Source organism: Chelonia mydas, chromosome 2, assembly GCF_015237465.2.
Source record: "Chelonia mydas isolate rCheMyd1 chromosome 2, rCheMyd1.pri.v2, whole genome shotgun sequence".
In the NCBI taxonomy this organism is placed as follows: Eukaryota; Metazoa; Chordata; order Testudines; family Cheloniidae; genus Chelonia; species Chelonia mydas.
In genome coordinates, this window is record NC_057850.1 from 114,767,250 (window position 1) to 114,784,543 (window position 17,294).

Here is a 17,294-nt window from a genome sequence, read left to right on the forward strand (position 1 = left end):
TTCCCATTGGAAGGTTCTCTGAGTTTCTCTCATCCCTCATGAAATGTTACTGCAGTATTTTACAATAAGGGTCAAAAACACTACAGCTTTTACAAGATACTTTTTTATTATGGAACAAAATTCAAGACAGTGGTATCAGACATTTTTTAAACGAAGAAACCAGATCAATAGTGACATGAAAACTGCTTATTACTGGCAGTGCCACCTCTGTAAAAGCATTTTCAAGAACTCACCTATCTTCCCACCTTTTTTCCACCAAGAGATCAGATGCTCCAAGAACTCTCTCTTCCCCCCACTTCCCGGCTGCTAAGTACAGACAGTTTGCAATCTGGATCATGCCAAGTACCATACATGTTAATGGCTAAGGAGCAGGCTGATTCAAATAACATCCGGGTACTCTTGTTAAACCATTCAATTCACATCTCTGGCTGTGAGACCCAAGGTTCACTGCCCAATTTTCTCCCCACTACCTTTCTGAAACTTCTACGCAACACATATTGATGGAGCAATCAAATGGGAAAACCAAACTTGCCCTAAGAAATTGTGTGCAATGGGGTGGGGGGGGGGGAGGGGGGAGAGAGTAAAGGGGTTTGGGAAGCAGTAGATGGAGGTTTCCATATTGAATGGTAGAGAGAATCTTGCAATGTGCCCCAGCCAGGGCCATAATAAGAGAGGAGATGTCATCTTTCCCCAAGAGGCTCTAGGTACTACCTCAGTGCTCTCACACAGCAGGAAGCAGCCTGTACTCCCCTACTGGTGCAATGTGATTGGTGAACATCACACCACCCTTTCATCATGTAAGGATTGGGGTCCCCAGGTGGCAGCACTGCCTGAACTTGGCTGTGCCAAGGAATAATCACTGCTCTGGTGAAATTTTTGAAAAAGCCCTTTCACTGAAGTAGTCCTTAATGAGAATTCTAAAAGGGGCAGAGATTAAAAATAGGCAGGAATCGAATGAAATGTAATACAATTAAGGACACCTGCTCTTTAAAAAGATTTTTGTTTAAAGATCACCAAGTAGGTTCTTCTCTTGTGTAAATGACTCCTACTCTGTTTGCCTTGTAGAAAAAAAATCTAGCATATTGTCTTTATAATCAAATTATTTAGATAGTGCAACAGTGATTTAGATTAGAATTTGTTTATACCGCTAAGTCTGTTGAATAATGAAATTACAATGAGCTCTCCATTCATTTCCCATCTGTGCTAATTGCTGGGTTCTTCTGGTTGACTATATGTTTACTGCACAGTAGTCTCGTGATGGGGTATAAAGCAATGTTGGATGGTTCTTAGTGCATTGCTTTTACTGCCCCCTTCCCTGAAGGAGGCAACATTCCTTGCAGAGCCAACAAATTTGTAAGTTACCTGGAAGACCATATTAAATATCATTACAGGCAAGAACAAGCGCTCGCACGACAGTCTCTGCCTCTGAGTGCTTCATCAAGTATTTATCAGACCATTTAAAAATTTCAACAAGCCTCCAGTGTCATTCCACTGCCAAAATTTGCTTATTATAACCTGTCATGAAAGAAGTAAGCATCCAATAAAGTGACTGAACTAGAAAGGGGTCCGTCAAAGATCAGCTTTCTCCCTCAAAGGTCACAGCTTTCAGTGGATGACTTCTGTTAGGAAGCACAACATTATGGGAGTTCAAGTACCTGCAAATTTCTGCTTTTCAGGGCCTTTTAATAATGAGTACTTCCCTCTTCCACCTCCAAGTGATATCAATCTTTGGCTGATGATGCGGGTGATGGAAATTTTTGCCATAGTACACACGCTAGGAACACTAATTTGAAGCAGACACTTTGTATGTGAAACACATGCAACTAGACATGTTAAGAGGATATGTTCTCTTTGGTTTGGTCTGAGTACAGCTGGGCCCACACCATTGGCACATCCAAACACCCAGCACTCTGAGAAAGTTCTGATTTGCATCCAGAGCCACACTTCACATCTATCCCTTCCTTTATAATAGGCCAAATCAAAATCCAAGCACAATCAACTTGGGTCAGGATCCAAACTTTGCAGGTATATTTCATGAAAGTTTTTCTTGACGCAGAATGTGCCCTTTTTATAAGAAGGGGGAGAAAAGAAAGAGTGAACAGTTTTTCTATGTGTTTTGCTTTACTCATTACGTGGACGGAAAACCCTGTCAACATAGAAATAATGCCAAGTGTTTACACTATAATGGAACCCAGGGACCAATTAACAACACAGAAAACCACCAGGCAGAGTATTTCTTAATGTAACAGGAGGGAAATCTTACATTATTGCTCCCCCCTGCCCTTTCTTAAAATAAAGGACAAATGCTTTGCCAACAATTTCTCAACGGTAATCTTTATGATCTGAAAGTTCTACCACTGCCCATTTATGAAAAGGCTTCCAAACTCTACGCTTCGCCACGAAATCCCTTTCTTTCTTTACAAAAAAAATCCACAGTAATTGTGACGGTCAAAGCAGGGATTTTAGAATCTACCCTCCACTCCCAGTTCTTGTACTGCCAGTTCCTCTATGGCTCGATGAAGGTGGTGCACCTCGACCTGAGTCAGAGTCCTCTCCAAGTGCCGGTAAGTGATACGATAGCAATGGCTGACCTTCTTTGTCCTGGAAAACAAACAAAAAGAGGACTAATACACATGCATATACACACACACACACCACAGCACACTTCCCCATCACAGTTTTTGTCTTGCCATTTTATTTTATTTTTATTGCTTAAATTATCAATGTAATGGCAAAATACACAATGCAGACAGCCAGGACTGAATGTAATTTAAATTTACACAGAGGACTTAAGTAAAATCTATTTCATAATCTCACTTGTTTCTGTGATGGATCGTCACCTCACTTTTCACCTACCGCCATGTTGAAAAAGTATTTTGGAGAAACTAAGGAAGTGTTATTTACTCCTTCTCATAACACAAGAACTAGGGGTCACCAAATGCAATTAATAGGCAGCAGGTTTAAAACAAACAAAAGGAAGTATTTCTTCACACAACTCACAGTCAACCTCTGGAACTCCTTGCCAGAGGATGTCGTGAAGGCCAAGACAATAAGAGGGTTCAAAATAGAACTAGATAAGTTAATGGAGGATAGGTCCATCAATGGCTATTAGCTAGGATGGACAGGGATGGTGTCCCTAGCCTCTGTTTGCCAGAAACTGGGAATGAGCAATAGGAGATGGATCACTTGATGGTTACCTGCTCTGTTCATTCCCTCTGGGACATCTGGCATTGAGCACTGTTAGAAGACAGGATACTGGGCTAGATGGACATTTGGTTTGACCCAGTATGGCCGTTCTTATGTCATTATGTACTTGACTGCTGAATAAAATATGTGTCAGCTTGACACATGCCCTGTGTATGTCACTGTGCTGACATTCCAATGGAAAGTGAAGACAAAATAACACGACAGTGGAAAGATTAACACTGACACCTAGGAAAACAAGGGATTTCGCTCACTTTATCTCAGTCTAATGTGTCTTGCAGTTTCAGAAGCAGGAGAACAACTGGCAATCTTACAGTGCTAGCAAGTAACACTGTTAGTCAGGGTGAGATGTTCAACAAATCTCTAATCTATGTTGTTTCAGCTCAGTTGTAGCAACCACTAGTAGCTCCAGCTAGAAGGGGTGTTAGTGCTTTTCCAAACACAAAGAGCAAAACATGTATTTTTCAGTCCAGATTATTTTTATTTCCGATCACAGGAAAACAAAGAAAGAACAAATGTAAAGTCTCCACATGAGACAGTAGGACAGAGAAAGAAATGTGCCTAGCAAACCCTTACATTCTATATCTCAAATGAAAAATAAAATGGCAGCTGCTTCACACCTGCTTTTGTAAAGACTCCCTTGTATCTGAAGGTGCAGTACATAGAAAACAGAATGACATCTCCTTTCATTTATGTAGCTACCTACACCGTAGTAAGCAGCAGTAGCGCATAGTGTCCTGAGATCGTGTAGCACAGAACTTACTTCCACAGCAGTGTACCATGTGTGCTTTGGTAGTTGGGCATATCACCAGCAATCCAGAGAGACCAAACAGCAGTTTATGATTACACTGTTGGAAAGGAATTGCAACAATGGAACTGACAGTATTATTATACGTATCAACTAACATCTTAAATTAAACTCAAAGATATCAGAAAGTAGAAGAGGAAGGCACTTGAGCTTCCCCCAGTTTCAAAAGTTCTGACAGTTGTGAAGAGGGGAAGAAAAGGAAAAAGAGGGGAAAGAGAGATGGGAGGAGGGCATGACAGAAATCAGAAATATACTGTATGACAGAGGTTTACAAACTGTGGGGCATGTCCGAGGTTATCGGGGGAGGGGTGTGAGGACCTGACAGGGCTGTGCTGAAGGGCCAGGGTCAAGAGAGGTCTCTGTCCAGCAGGGGAAGTGGACAGGGGTTTCTGCTATCTTGCATTTTGCAGCTTCAATAATAACTGTATGTAATGTGTTTTTCAGACCCTTGGCAGAAAGGCTCTTTAAAAATGATGTAATTCTGGCCCTGATCCTGAGGCCTGGAAAGTGTATCACATTAGAAAATGTGTAACCATGTTTTAGCTAATATGATGTGATCACAACTTTGCTCTTAGAGTGGAAAAGGGCAAGTGTTTAGAAGCATAACTGGTTGTAGTTAACCCTCGGGTTTAAAACCTCCCCCCACCTTATTTTGGACTCCATGTCCTTATGCTGTCTCCTCTCACCATTCAAGCTCCTCTCCCAATGCAGATGAGCAGTTCCTTCATGACACAGAGACATGAAAAAGCTTTTTGTGGGTGTTACAGAAGAAGCGTGTCTTCAGGAGGGATTTAAATGAGGAGAGGATAGTGGCCGTGCAGAGCAGCTCAGGCATGGTGCTTTGTTAGCTAGAATTGAAGTTGGGAATTAGTGTGGGAGAAATAGGAGAGGGGCTGAATTGTAGAGGAATCACAGTTATTGTGGTTGATTTAAAAAACATTAAGATCAAACAACGATTCAAACAAAGAAGTAACTATTAAGATGTGACTGGTATCACACGGATAATTTTGCTTGTATGTTACACGTCTTTCCCCATCTTTTTAGCTGGGATTATTGGGAGATTGTTACTAACTAGGAGTAGAATGATTTTTCAAAAATGTTTGTTCAATCGGAGATGTGCAATAAATTTCAGAAAGCTGAGCCTCCTGCCTAATTAAGTCCACCCTGAATGCAATGCTGTAGCCAGCCCCATGTTAGAGTCTGTAGATCTATATTTCAAACAACTAAAAATTTAAGCCACAGAACTGGGACAGCAGCTTCGCTAGGTAAACAAACATAGAGGATTAACACTGAGTGCAGTGGACATTATTTACCTAAACTGCACCTTCAGACAATCCCATACGGTTTACAATCACACAGCCTCTTTCTCCTTTCATTAGGACTTAATTGATCTTATTGTCACACTCGACTCTGCACCAGCCTGCAGCTGTCAGGTAATGAATCACAATAAATACAGGGAAGCACTGCTCAAAGTAGCAAGAAGACAGTGATGTATTCTGATGCCACAAGAGAAAACATGGATGCATTCAATGAATAACACTGAAGTGAAACAATATCTAATATTTTTGCATGCATTTTTGGTGGGAACAGCTTTGCCTCATGGACTATGGCTTTTCAGGAATTGGAGTTCCCCAATGTTACAGTCACAAGTTAGTTTCAGTGCATGCAACCAACCTGCAGGTATATTTTACTCACACACACACACACACACACACACACACACACACACACAGAGAGAGAGTGTAAGGGACCTGATTCTTCCCTTACTCACTCAGGAGTAACCTTATTTAAGTCAATGTGAAACCAGTGTGAGATCAGAATCAGGGCAAAGGACTATCAAAATCTAGAATAAAAAAAGCATCTTAGGCAATCAATGCCAGCATTCGTTCCCCTAATGTGGAGTCCCTGCCACAGATGTCCACTGAAGGATGTTTTAAGTACAAGCTAGTGAACTGTATCTGACCCAATAAACCACCAACAGCAAACATCTGCAAGAACAGCAGCTGGATAACCTATCCAGCTGTTAGACAAAAATACAACACAGAGCAACCCAAACAGACTGCGGAAAGAACGAATGCCTGGGACTGGACAAAGCGCTGTTTATCAACATGCAACACTGCAACAAGAAAAACTCTCAGAAGTTTGAGATGGATGGGAGATAAAAGTACAACGGTGAGCAGGAAAAAAAGCGTTTAATAACTATTTTCTACTTTCTTTTCACAGCGCATCCACCTTAAATAAAGCAATTGGCATGAAGAGTTCTGCAGCTACATGCCTATGGCTGCTGTGAATACCTGGGCATAGGCGTGGAGCACCCGTGGGAAAAAAATAGTGCATGCTCAGCACCCACCAGTCACAGCTGTTTGGCGGGGTTCCGCTGATCAGCTATTCGCCGGCTGGTGGAGGGGATTCAGGGAGGGCGGAGAGCAGCAGGCGGGCAGGGACACTGGAGCGGGGGCGGGAAGAGGTGGAGTGATGGCAGGGCGGGGCCTCAGGGTGAAGCAGGGGTGGAGCACCCCCGGGAAAAATAAAAGTCAGTACCTATGTACCTAGGACAGAGATAATACAGACATGGCTATTTATCTAGACTGCCACATTTATTCTGGGGAACAGGAAAGCAAGGAGGATAATCTCCCACACTGACAGAGTGAGCAAAAGGCTACTATTGTTTACCAGTGCTCCCTACTTACCACAGCCTCTATATTAAGCCCCTTCCTGCACAGTGTAATTGTGGTGGTGAACTCCCACTGACATCGGAGAAATGGGATATTTATTCCCATCAAAGGATTTATGACCAAGTCAATGGAAGAGTGTGTGTGTGCGCGTGCAGGCTTAGTACCTCTCAGGACCAGAGCTCACCAAGAGCTCAGCTTGAAAGTATTACTCAGCCTAGCCAAAGTTTCTTTCCCCCCTCACTCTACTCACTTCTTTTAGGGCTGGAGTGTAAATAAAAAACCCCAAAGATACAGTAGGAAGCATTACAGACAACAGATAATTGTTCCTTCCACTCAGCTTCATGCTTTCAAATCACATACACCACAACAGTAGTACACATAACTGGTGTATGTTGTATTATAAAATTTACAATTGACAAATAGTGCTCTTTGCTAGGAACAACATCATGGAAAATGGCAAAAGCCTTGTGTAATATACCATGCTGTCAACAGCAAATAATTCAATTACCATAGTCATATGGATGCGGAATACAGCAACCAGTAATCCACTGAATAAAAGGCCTTATCCAAAGGCTCTCATCAGTCCTTTCATATACAGATAGCCCATGTCACATTGTGTCCTACAGCGTATTTTGAAAAGTGGCCACATTTTCGTTTATTTGAAGTGAACTTGATGCTGGTGAAAGACCCTGGACTGAGAGCTCTGGAAAATAAAGTTCTCTATTAAATCCATAGACCGTACCACATGGGGAATGGGCTTGGAAGCTGCTATTGCACTGCTCTTCCAACTGCCTACCACCCTTGGTAGTCCTGTCTCCAAGGGTGTTTGTTTCACAGCAGCTTGGTTGAGACTGCCAAATGAAGCTGATGCTTGTGGTTGTAATTTTTTTTCAGTGAGGCAGATACTTATCTTCAAGGATAGAGGTTCTCAAACTGGGCGGTGGGTCCCCTTTAGGGGGGACACAGAATGTATTCTGGGTGTGTGTGAGAAGCTTTAGGGGAAAAAAGAATTACTGCACACATTTTACCCACTGCAGTGGATAAGTAGCAAAGCTGATTCCTCCAGACAAACAGGTCCTCAGATGGTACTGTACATTTTGACGGCTTTCTGTTAAGCTTGCATAGCATTATACAAAGTTGTTACCATCTGTACATTACTCTGTTTGCTATGAAATGGTGCGGACATTTAATTGTGAGTGTCAACCACAATTGCAGTTTTGCTTTTGCTCTTATTACAATGGATTGTTGACTCTGTTTGAATCAATGCCTTACTGTTTTTAATATTTAGTAAGTGTTGCATGTTGATTTTTTTTATTGGTATATGTAATTGTGTGGCAGAGGTAAGTTTGAGAACCACTGTACCAGGAACTAGATTGAGATTATTAACAATTTATTTCACAGCCTTTAGTCAGATAATGACTTTTTCCTCACTACTAACCTGGGCTAGATTTGAACTGGTGATCCAGAGATGAGTGTTCTGTACCTCATTACCAATCTCTGAGCCTCATAATCTCTCAGTTTAATTTTCTTCTAAATCAAGATCTTAATATAGAGCTAAATTTCAAATATTGTGTCCTAAATCAATAGGCAGGTTATTAAGAGACAGAAAGAAAATATGTTATGGGTTCCAACAGCAAAACACATTTATGCCTAATGTTGTGTCTAGTTAAGCTAATGGGAACTAACCAAAAATTCTGACAGGTTTCAGAGCAAATACTCACATACTCAAATACAGAAGCAAATATTCACCAACATCTACACACCACACAACAAAAACACTAACCCAAGAAACAATCTCTGCAACAAACCCTGTTGCCAACTCTGTCTGCATATCTATTCAAGGGACACCATCATAGGACCTAACCATATCAGCTACACCATCAGGGGCTCATTCACCTGCGCATCTACCAATGTGATATATGCCATCACGTGCCAGCAATGCCCCTCTGCCATGTACATTGGCCAAACTGGACAGTCTCTACGCAAAAGAATAAATGGACACAAATCAGACATCAAGAACTATAACATTCAAAAACCAGTAGGAGAACACGTCAATCTCTCTGGTCACTCGATTACAGACCTAAAAGTCGCAATATTACAACAAAAAAACTTCAAAAACAGACTCCAACGAGAAACTGCAGAACTGGAATTAATTTTCAAACTGGACACCATCAAATTAGGCCTGAATAAAGACTGGGAGTGGATGGGTCACTACAAAAAGTAATTTCCATCTGCTGATACTCACACCTTCTTGTCAACTGTTTGAAATGGGCTACCTTGATTGCATTGGCCTCATTAGCACTACAAAAGTGATTTTCCCTCTCTTGGTATTCACCCCTTCTTGTCAATTGTTGAGAATAGGCCACTTCCACCTTAACTGAATTGGCTCGTTAGCACTGACCCCCACACTTGGTAATACACTCCCATCTTTTCATGTACTGTGTATTTATACCTGCCTACTGTATTTGCCACTCCATGCATCTCATAAAGTGGGTTTTAGCCTACGAACGCTTATGCCCAAATAAATTTGTTAGTCTTTAAGGTGCCACAAGGACTCCTCGCTGTTTTTGCAAAAATTCTGAAACTTTTTAGCTCCTCAATCATTAATAAACAAAACTTCTATACAGTCATAAAGATGGGTCTGAACTACAGTCCAGTATGGGAACACAATGAAGTTGAAGAAGTTTTGATCTAGACTTTCCATGTCTATACAGCTGTAGCATTTAAAGAGTTAGATGCTGAAACAAGAGACAGAGAGGTTCTTGCATTATAATAAAAAAGCCACTTTACTAGAACACCATCTGTATGCCCTAGAGGAGAAAGACACTCAGTTGCCAGACTGATTCATTGAAAGTCTGGTAGAGCAATACAACCATCTGGTGTCCACAACCATCAATGTTTTGACCTTCTTTCCCCATCTCCATAGATCATCATGGTTTACGGAAACTGTCAGATGAAACAGGAAGCCAGACAGCTACATCATCATGGTGAAAAATCCATTCCATAATACACAAACAAAAGCCAAAGGAATTCTTGTAAATATATAGCAAGCTGTGCAAGAAGCTAAAAGAACCTTCTTTCTCCTTGGTGTAATGATGATCACCTGACCTATACTGTGTAGAACACTAACTTATCAACCTTGATGCCTCAGCCCATCCTCAGATCCAAGCACCTCGCTCTGTAAAGAGCTCTCATCCTTCTTTGCTGAAAAATTAACTGAATTCCTATAATCCCCATGATGGCCTTGCATGAATGAATGAGACCTGATGCAAAAAACAGGAACCATGCACTATGGAGTTTCATAGACTCATAGAACTGTAGGGCTGGAAAGGACCTCAAGAGGTCTCCTAGTCCCTCTCCCCAGACTGAGGCAGGATTAGATAAATCTAGCCCCTCACTGACAGGTGTCTGCCCCCTCCTACCAAAGGAAAATATGAAACCCTGAGGGATGATCCAGCCACTAACTGTGACACAGACCCTTGCCAATCATGGATGGCAAAAGCCAGTGAAGAGCACTTACGCTTGCTTCTGAATAAAATAACCAAACCTTCCATTGAAGGCAATCCACCAACCACCCTGAAGCAATACTCAGACCAGCTCTCAAGCAGCCAATGCTGGATTCTACAACCCACACCAGCTACCAGTCCATCTCCAATCTCCCTTTCCTAGATAAGGTGTGATGCATGGCAAGAAAGGGTTAAGCATCCTGCAGGCTAAATGACACAGAGTCAACCTGTAGAGACATGTTAGAACAGTATATAAATGGTAATTAGGGCCATTCCATGGTAGATAGGCTAGAACTCTGAAATACAAACCTATATTTTTAGAAATTAGAGGCGATACTAATTGTATGTGTGTAGTCATATGTTAGCCATGTAAACAGACAGTTCCTTGTCTGGCACTAAAGCTATTGATTCAGAGATCAAAAGGGTATATTAACATTTAAATGAACTGTAAACACAGGATATCTCTGGATTTGTCTCTCTTTGAAATGTATAGCAAATCACCTGAGAATGATGGAAACCGGGCAATTGTTTTATGTTAATCTGTGTAAATACAGGGAATGCTTAGGAAATAGGTCCGCTTCAAAGTCTGCATAATAGCTTACTGTTCGCCGAAGAACTCCGACCGGTCAAGAGAAGACCTGGAATTGTATAAAAGACCCTTGGGTCCTGATCCTGTCATCTCAGACCTGCTTGATGCTTCATGCAGGGGAAGCTTAAGTTATAAGGCTGAGATCCCAGTCTTAAACTGGAACACCCTGAACATGAAGATTGGACTATAACCTATGAATTAATTCTGAAATAACTTTTTGCAACTACAACGCTCACCATCTCTAATGTGAATTCAATCTCAAGAACTGTACTCATGTCTGCATGTATACTGATCCTTTAACCAATACACTCTCTCTTTTCTTTTTTAATAAATTTTAGTTTAGTTAATAAGAATCGGCTGTAAGCGTGTATTTGGGTAAGATCTGGAATATTCATTAACCTGGGAGGTAATGTGTCTGATCCTTTGGGATTGGTAGAACTTTTTTATATGATAAATCAGATTTTAAGTAATCTTCATCATATTTGACTTGGGTGTCTGGGTGGAGGCCTAAGGCTGGGTTATTTTAAGGGAACTGTGTTGTTGGCTTCCGGGTAACCAGTGAGGTATTACAGAAGCTGTTTTGGGCTGGCTTGGTAAATCTAAGTATTGGAATATCCACCAACTTTGGGGATTGTCTGCCCCATTCTTTGCAGTTCACCTAATTGAGTGACATCAATTGGGGACCCCGGTCACAGGTCACTGATTAAGTGGAGCTGATCAAACTCCAGTAGCATTTGACTCATGCTGATACCAAAGAATCCAGTGCATCTGGATTTACACTCGGATGTTGCTGGGATGGCCCAATTGGACTAACTTCAGGTCACTCTGAACTGGGCTGAGGAAGAGCATCACTACAAAACTCCAACATGAAGCACCTCCTGAGAGGGAAAGAAAGAAAGAAGGAAAGAAGGAAAGAAAGAAAGAAAGAAACACATTGGCACCCTGAAACCTCCAACTGCTCACCGTCCAGTTCTGGACCCAGTTCAAAATCCTCGTCTTAATCTATAAATACTCACAGTAGGATAGAATCTCAATGCCTTAGAGTCTGTCTTTCCATCAATAATTCATACTACTGTAACCATCAGATACAACAAAGGTGAGGTAGAAGCGGCAGAGAGTTTACAGGGAACAGCACTATGTTACGGCATTCACTTTCAAAGAGATAAGGATGTGCCCAAGTCTGCTATGCTCAGAACATGATGTAAGCCCCATCTTTCCTTCAAGCCTTTTCACCATGACAGGGATGAAGCATTACAGGCTGTGTGATAGTAAAACAGAAAGAAGGAGAAGAGAACTTTCCAACAAAAATATAGACATCACAATATCCACTGGAATAACAGCACCATAGTGGCAAAGAGAGGAGTGTTCTTTGGTTAAAGTATTTGGGACCCTTAATTTTGAACTAGAACTATATAACACAAGGACTGGATGTTGGGAGAGAGGGAGAGAGAAAGGGGATGGGTGGAAAGACAGATCCACCATTCAGTTGCAGACAAGACAGAATGAGAGATTGTATGTGCAGCTCAAAGTTTCATTGAGCTTCACTTTTCCCTAGGGCTGGTAAAAAACTGTTTTGACTGAAAATTGGGTTTTCAACAAAATTTAATTTTTTATGAAAAGTGTCTGCATGCTAAGAGAAAAAATCAATTTTTTAAATCAAAAGGCACTAACATCTGAAATCTGAAAAATATTTGTTAAAATTGGAAGTATTCTGATTTGGATACAGTGCTACAATGCCTCATGGGAGATGTGGTTCAATTACCTCATGCTCTCATTCTCCTCTCTGGTCCAGGCCCTTTGGGTGGACTACATTTCCCATGATGCACAGCCAGTTACTTCCACGGTACACCGCCTCCTCTCTCCAAGAGGGGAGACTGTGGTGCATCATGGCAGATGTAGTCCATGGCAGGAAGCCCAGTCTATAGAGTAGAATAAGAGCATGAACTACAACTCCCATGAGGCACACTGCCAGCATCCTGAATTCAAACACTTTGGGTTTTAGCCAAAACTTTTCTTTTTCAAATTTTCACAGAAAAATCAACATTTTCCATGGAGGGGAGGAATGACACCATTTTTTGACCAACTCTCCTTTTCCCATGTCTGGTTTCCTGTCACATTTTCCTCAGGTTCCTAAATCCCAACTAGTTACGGATTGGATTGTTGCATATGCATGGAAGTCTATGACCCTACTGGGAGCTCTGGCAGGCACTGTGCTGAGTGCTGGTAACGCACAACCACTTCACTACTCTAAGAGAGGATGCAGTGCCCCCTCCTCTGTGCGTTCAGCCAGTGCTGTTGGCTGGTACAGAGGTACCAAGGCTCACAACCCATTTGCAGAAGTTAGTGATGGCAGTTACACTAGCCCTACAGAGTTCTTGCACTCCTTGAGCACACAGACACCATGTTTACCTGCTCCCAGTTCAGGGGATGCAAGTGAGAGAAGGGGAGAAAGATGCCTTGTAGCTTCTATCTCTACACACTTGTGCAGAGGACTGAACACGGTCTGATCCTGCGAAAATAGCAACAACAATTATCCTATCATTGGACATCAGGGCAGCTCAAAACTCTCCAACTGTTAGCAAATGAATTACCATCTACATGGACCCAAGAGTGACATGCTTTCTCAACAATCAGAACAAATCTTACAAAAGAGATGGAACTGGACTCTTCTAAATGCTGTATGAAACATTTATAGTAAAAACGTGGAGTGGGATACTTTTTTAGTCTGTTTCATAAAAGATCAAAGAAAAAAGGTATAAATATTTAGCAGGAGGTTGGATTTTTTCGTCAACTCCATGTTAATACTAAAGGCTACAAAAAGTATTACTAAAATTAATCTTGCTGTCAAGTTAAAAATGTATCTGATAAAGGACTAAAAAGGGAATTTATAAGAGGAGTGAAAACACTTCATCCTCCTCAGAAGCCAGGCTGGATCAGTGTGACAGCAGGTGCTCAGACATTTTCTATTAAACAAAACTCCATCACCTCGTTAACTCTGGAAACCAAATTCCAAGCTTGAAGAGAGTTCTGCCAAAAAGTGTCCTGTAGTAATAAATTAAAACAAAAGTTGGTCACTTCCAACAGTATAAAAACAATAGATCTCTTGTGACCAGAAATGGGGTGCCTAGCTTGATCAAAAACAGTCAGTGACTGACAGTTACAGGCATCACAGATGCACAGCTTTTGTGAAATGGAAATAGATAAGAAGGCAACTATGCTCAGATGCCACCACAGAACAAAGTACTATACGGCCAAACCATTCCTTTAAGACCATCAGTAATGTGAACAGTAAGTGGAGAGCAGTAGTACATACTAATACACAAATGGTATTTCACACCAGATCACAGCTTTGTTTGTGAATGATCTTAATGGGCTTTCTACTCTGGGGCCTTTGGGCACTTCTGCAATATAAATAATACCTAATCAGATGAACTAGGTTTAATTGGACAAAACCTATCAGGATCACTCCCCATAGTGCGAACCAGTGCACAAGAATTGAGGGAGAGCTGTCTATTGTAGGTACTTATATCACCTTCATCGCCACAATATCTGAGAACTCACGATCTGTAATGGATTTATCTCACAACCTCTGTGAAGTGTTATGTCCCCCCCGCTTTTTTCTTTTTAAATTACATATTAGAAGGAACTAAGCCACAAAGAGACAAACTGACTTGCACAAGGGACTTGAACCACGGACTCCCAAGTCGAGGCTAGTGCCCTAACCACTGGACTATCCTTCCTCTCTGTCAGCTGTAAAGCACCTCCTGAACAAAATGGGTTGTTGTGTGGGCACAGTCTACCCATGTGCAATAGACAAGGGACAAGGAAAGCGATATACTAATCAAACGTGATTTTTGCAAGCGTCATGCAAATTCCATTCTTTAAAATTGACTATGGGGGCAAATAAGGGCTGGTGGTGGTGGAGATGAAGGACAAGATGAGCTAACATGAGCATGACAGTAGGGAGAGGAAGGAAGGGACTTGCAAAGTGAGGAAACACTCAGGGTACATCTACATAGCAAAAAAACCCATGCCAGCGAGTCTCAGAGCCACGGTCAGTTGACTCGGATTCGCACTGCGGGGCTAAATATAGCAGTGGTAACATTTGGGCTCAGGCTGGAGCCCCGGCTCCAAGACTCTCCCCTTTGCTAGGCGTCAGAGCAGGGCTCCAGACCAGGACTGAGTATCTACACTGCTATGTTAGCCCTGCAGCGCAAGCCCCACAGGCCCAAGTCAGCTGACCCGGCTCTGAGACTCTCTGCCACAGGTCTTTTTTTGCTGTGTAGACATACCCTTAGGTTAAAAAACATTTCTTTGCCTTTTTTGATATAGAAATTACTGAACATTCAAAAGAATCAAAAACTATGCAGCCAGGATATTTCCCCAGCTCCCCTCAGGGCATCTCACAGTGCTATAGGAAAGTCTGTAAGATGTTCAAATTTATATTTTTTCCACCTGTCAACTTACTTTTTGGTTTCCAGTGAAACTGAGTGGAAATTTTCTAGCAAGACATATAATTAAATGGTGTTTCCAGCTGACTTTATTTATTATTTACTTGGTTTATTTTTTTTTTAAAGCTCTCCCTTTTCCCCATAAAAGAAAATATTTTTTCAAAATGGGCATTTTTTTATGGTGATTAATCTTGCTTAACCAGCTTTGGTTTTGAACTACAGAGATTTCCCTCCTTGATAATACTTTCCTTCCCTGAGGACAATTCCGTTCCACACAGCCAGTCACAAGAAACCGGACCTGACTGTTTCTTTGACAGTCAATGCCTCGGGAAGACGACCCAGAAACAGTCCACAAGTAAGGAAGACCCAGGGCCAGTAGGTTAGACCATTGCACAGCAAAACACTAGCTGTCTAGCTGTTAAATATTCCTCCTGTTTATCCATAGTTACATAATGCCATAGTTCCCAAGGGCAGATCTTCAGCTGGTGTAAACTGGCCTAACTCCTCTGAAGTGACTAGAGCTATGACAATTTATACCAGTTGAGGATCTGCTCAAAAATCTTGTGGGGTCACAATTTAAATCACCCCAAAATTCCCACTTCCATTGCTATTCTCAGTGATGCACCCAATGTACCATAGCTGCATTTACTCCTAGTGGGCTACCTGATGTCCTCATCATAAAAGGAAGAAAACTGTGGATGGGGAAAATTGACTGGCATCAGCTGCTACAAAGGAAGAAAATAAAATGGATTAATGGGCAGCATGCAGGTGAGGCAGTCTAAGGATTCTAATGCATGCAGTTTATCACTCGCTTCTACAACTCATAACATACCACTTACATACCAAAACTTCTGCAGTATGTCTCATTAATTTTAGTAATAATTGTCTGAATTGTAAGGATTTCTTGTGCGTGTCAATAAGATAATAATACACGGTATTCTAGCCTATAATGACTTTCATATATAGTTCTCAAAGCACTTGACAACGGAGGTCAGTATCGTGATCTTTATTTTACATATAGAGAAACTGAGGCACAAAGAGTTAAAGTGACTTGGCCAATGTTACACTGTAGGTTAGCATCCAAGCTTGAAACAGAACCCAGATCTTCCAAGTCTAAGTTCAGTGCCCAATCCTCTCAGCCACACTGCCTTCTCCTTTCCCACTCTGTTGTGTTACACCACCTACTGTGGGTGTAACACAACAGAGTGGGAAAGGAGAAGGAAGTGTGGCTGAGAGGATTGGGTACTGTAATTATATGGTAGCTCTGAGGAAGGGACTGGCTTTCATTTTATGTTTGTGTATGCCTCACACATCAGAGAACGGGGCCTCTGCGCATTATTCTAATACAAATAATAAAACTTCTGCATATGTGTATATAATCACGTAAGTGTATATATGCACACACACACTCATGCTTGCAAAGGCTATTTTGTATATTAACTCTAGCAATATTGCTCAGGTTAGCAAGACATTTTATAATACAGGTTATATGTTAACAAGACATGAGTTTTGTTTGTTCCACACCCAGTTTTCCGACGATTCAGATGTTTATTGTGTAACCATCGGGGTGAATAGTTCTCATAAAAGGTACATAACAGAGAGTGCCACTTTATACATTTTTTCTTGCACTTTCATGAAATTTGAAGTTACAGAGAGTAGAATAAACTATTTTTGATGGGGCCCTGTGTTGTAACAAAAAAAATATCTTAGTGGGGCCATGCTTTGTAAACTGATTGATTTCAGGGAGGTACAGTATATTATTCCACAAATTGGAGAATGGATAGAGGAAGACTGTTAAATATAGTCTGGGAAATGCATTTTCTCCATCTTTTCTTAAAAAAACCCTGAGCTCTTGATGTGTGATTGGTTAACTCCTAACAGAGAATTATGGAAAAAACTTGACATTCATCATGTACTAGATGAAGCATCTTGCAGGTTATGACGTTTGGCCTCACATACTAGGATCTCTGAAAGTGAGATTTCCATGAAAAGTGATGTGCTACAAAATGAAGAATAAGATTCTCTTTCTGAGATTACAGGTACATAACTGAACAACACTGA

The 17,294-nt window shown here is 41.4% G+C and overlaps 1 protein-coding gene across 4 annotated transcripts in view; it reads right to left on the reverse strand.

Moving 5' to 3' along the window:
• Positions 1–2,102: 2,102 nt before the first annotated feature.
• The window catches only part of FARS2 (phenylalanyl-tRNA synthetase 2, mitochondrial), a 371,424-nt gene continuing 356,232 nt past the window's right edge, over positions 2,103–17,294 (reverse strand). For 3 of the 4 annotated variants that reach the window (XM_037893197.2, XM_037893195.2, XM_043540163.1), the window contains one exon: positions 2,103–2,601. In XM_037893197.2, coding sequence (XP_037749125.1) covers positions 2,463–2,601 — 139 coding nt within the window. In that variant the 3' untranslated portion in view covers positions 2,103–2,462. Of the gene's footprint in view, positions 2,602–3,967; positions 4,053–17,294 lie in introns of all 4 variants that reach the window. The other variant, XM_043540164.1, reaches the window with a different exon arrangement.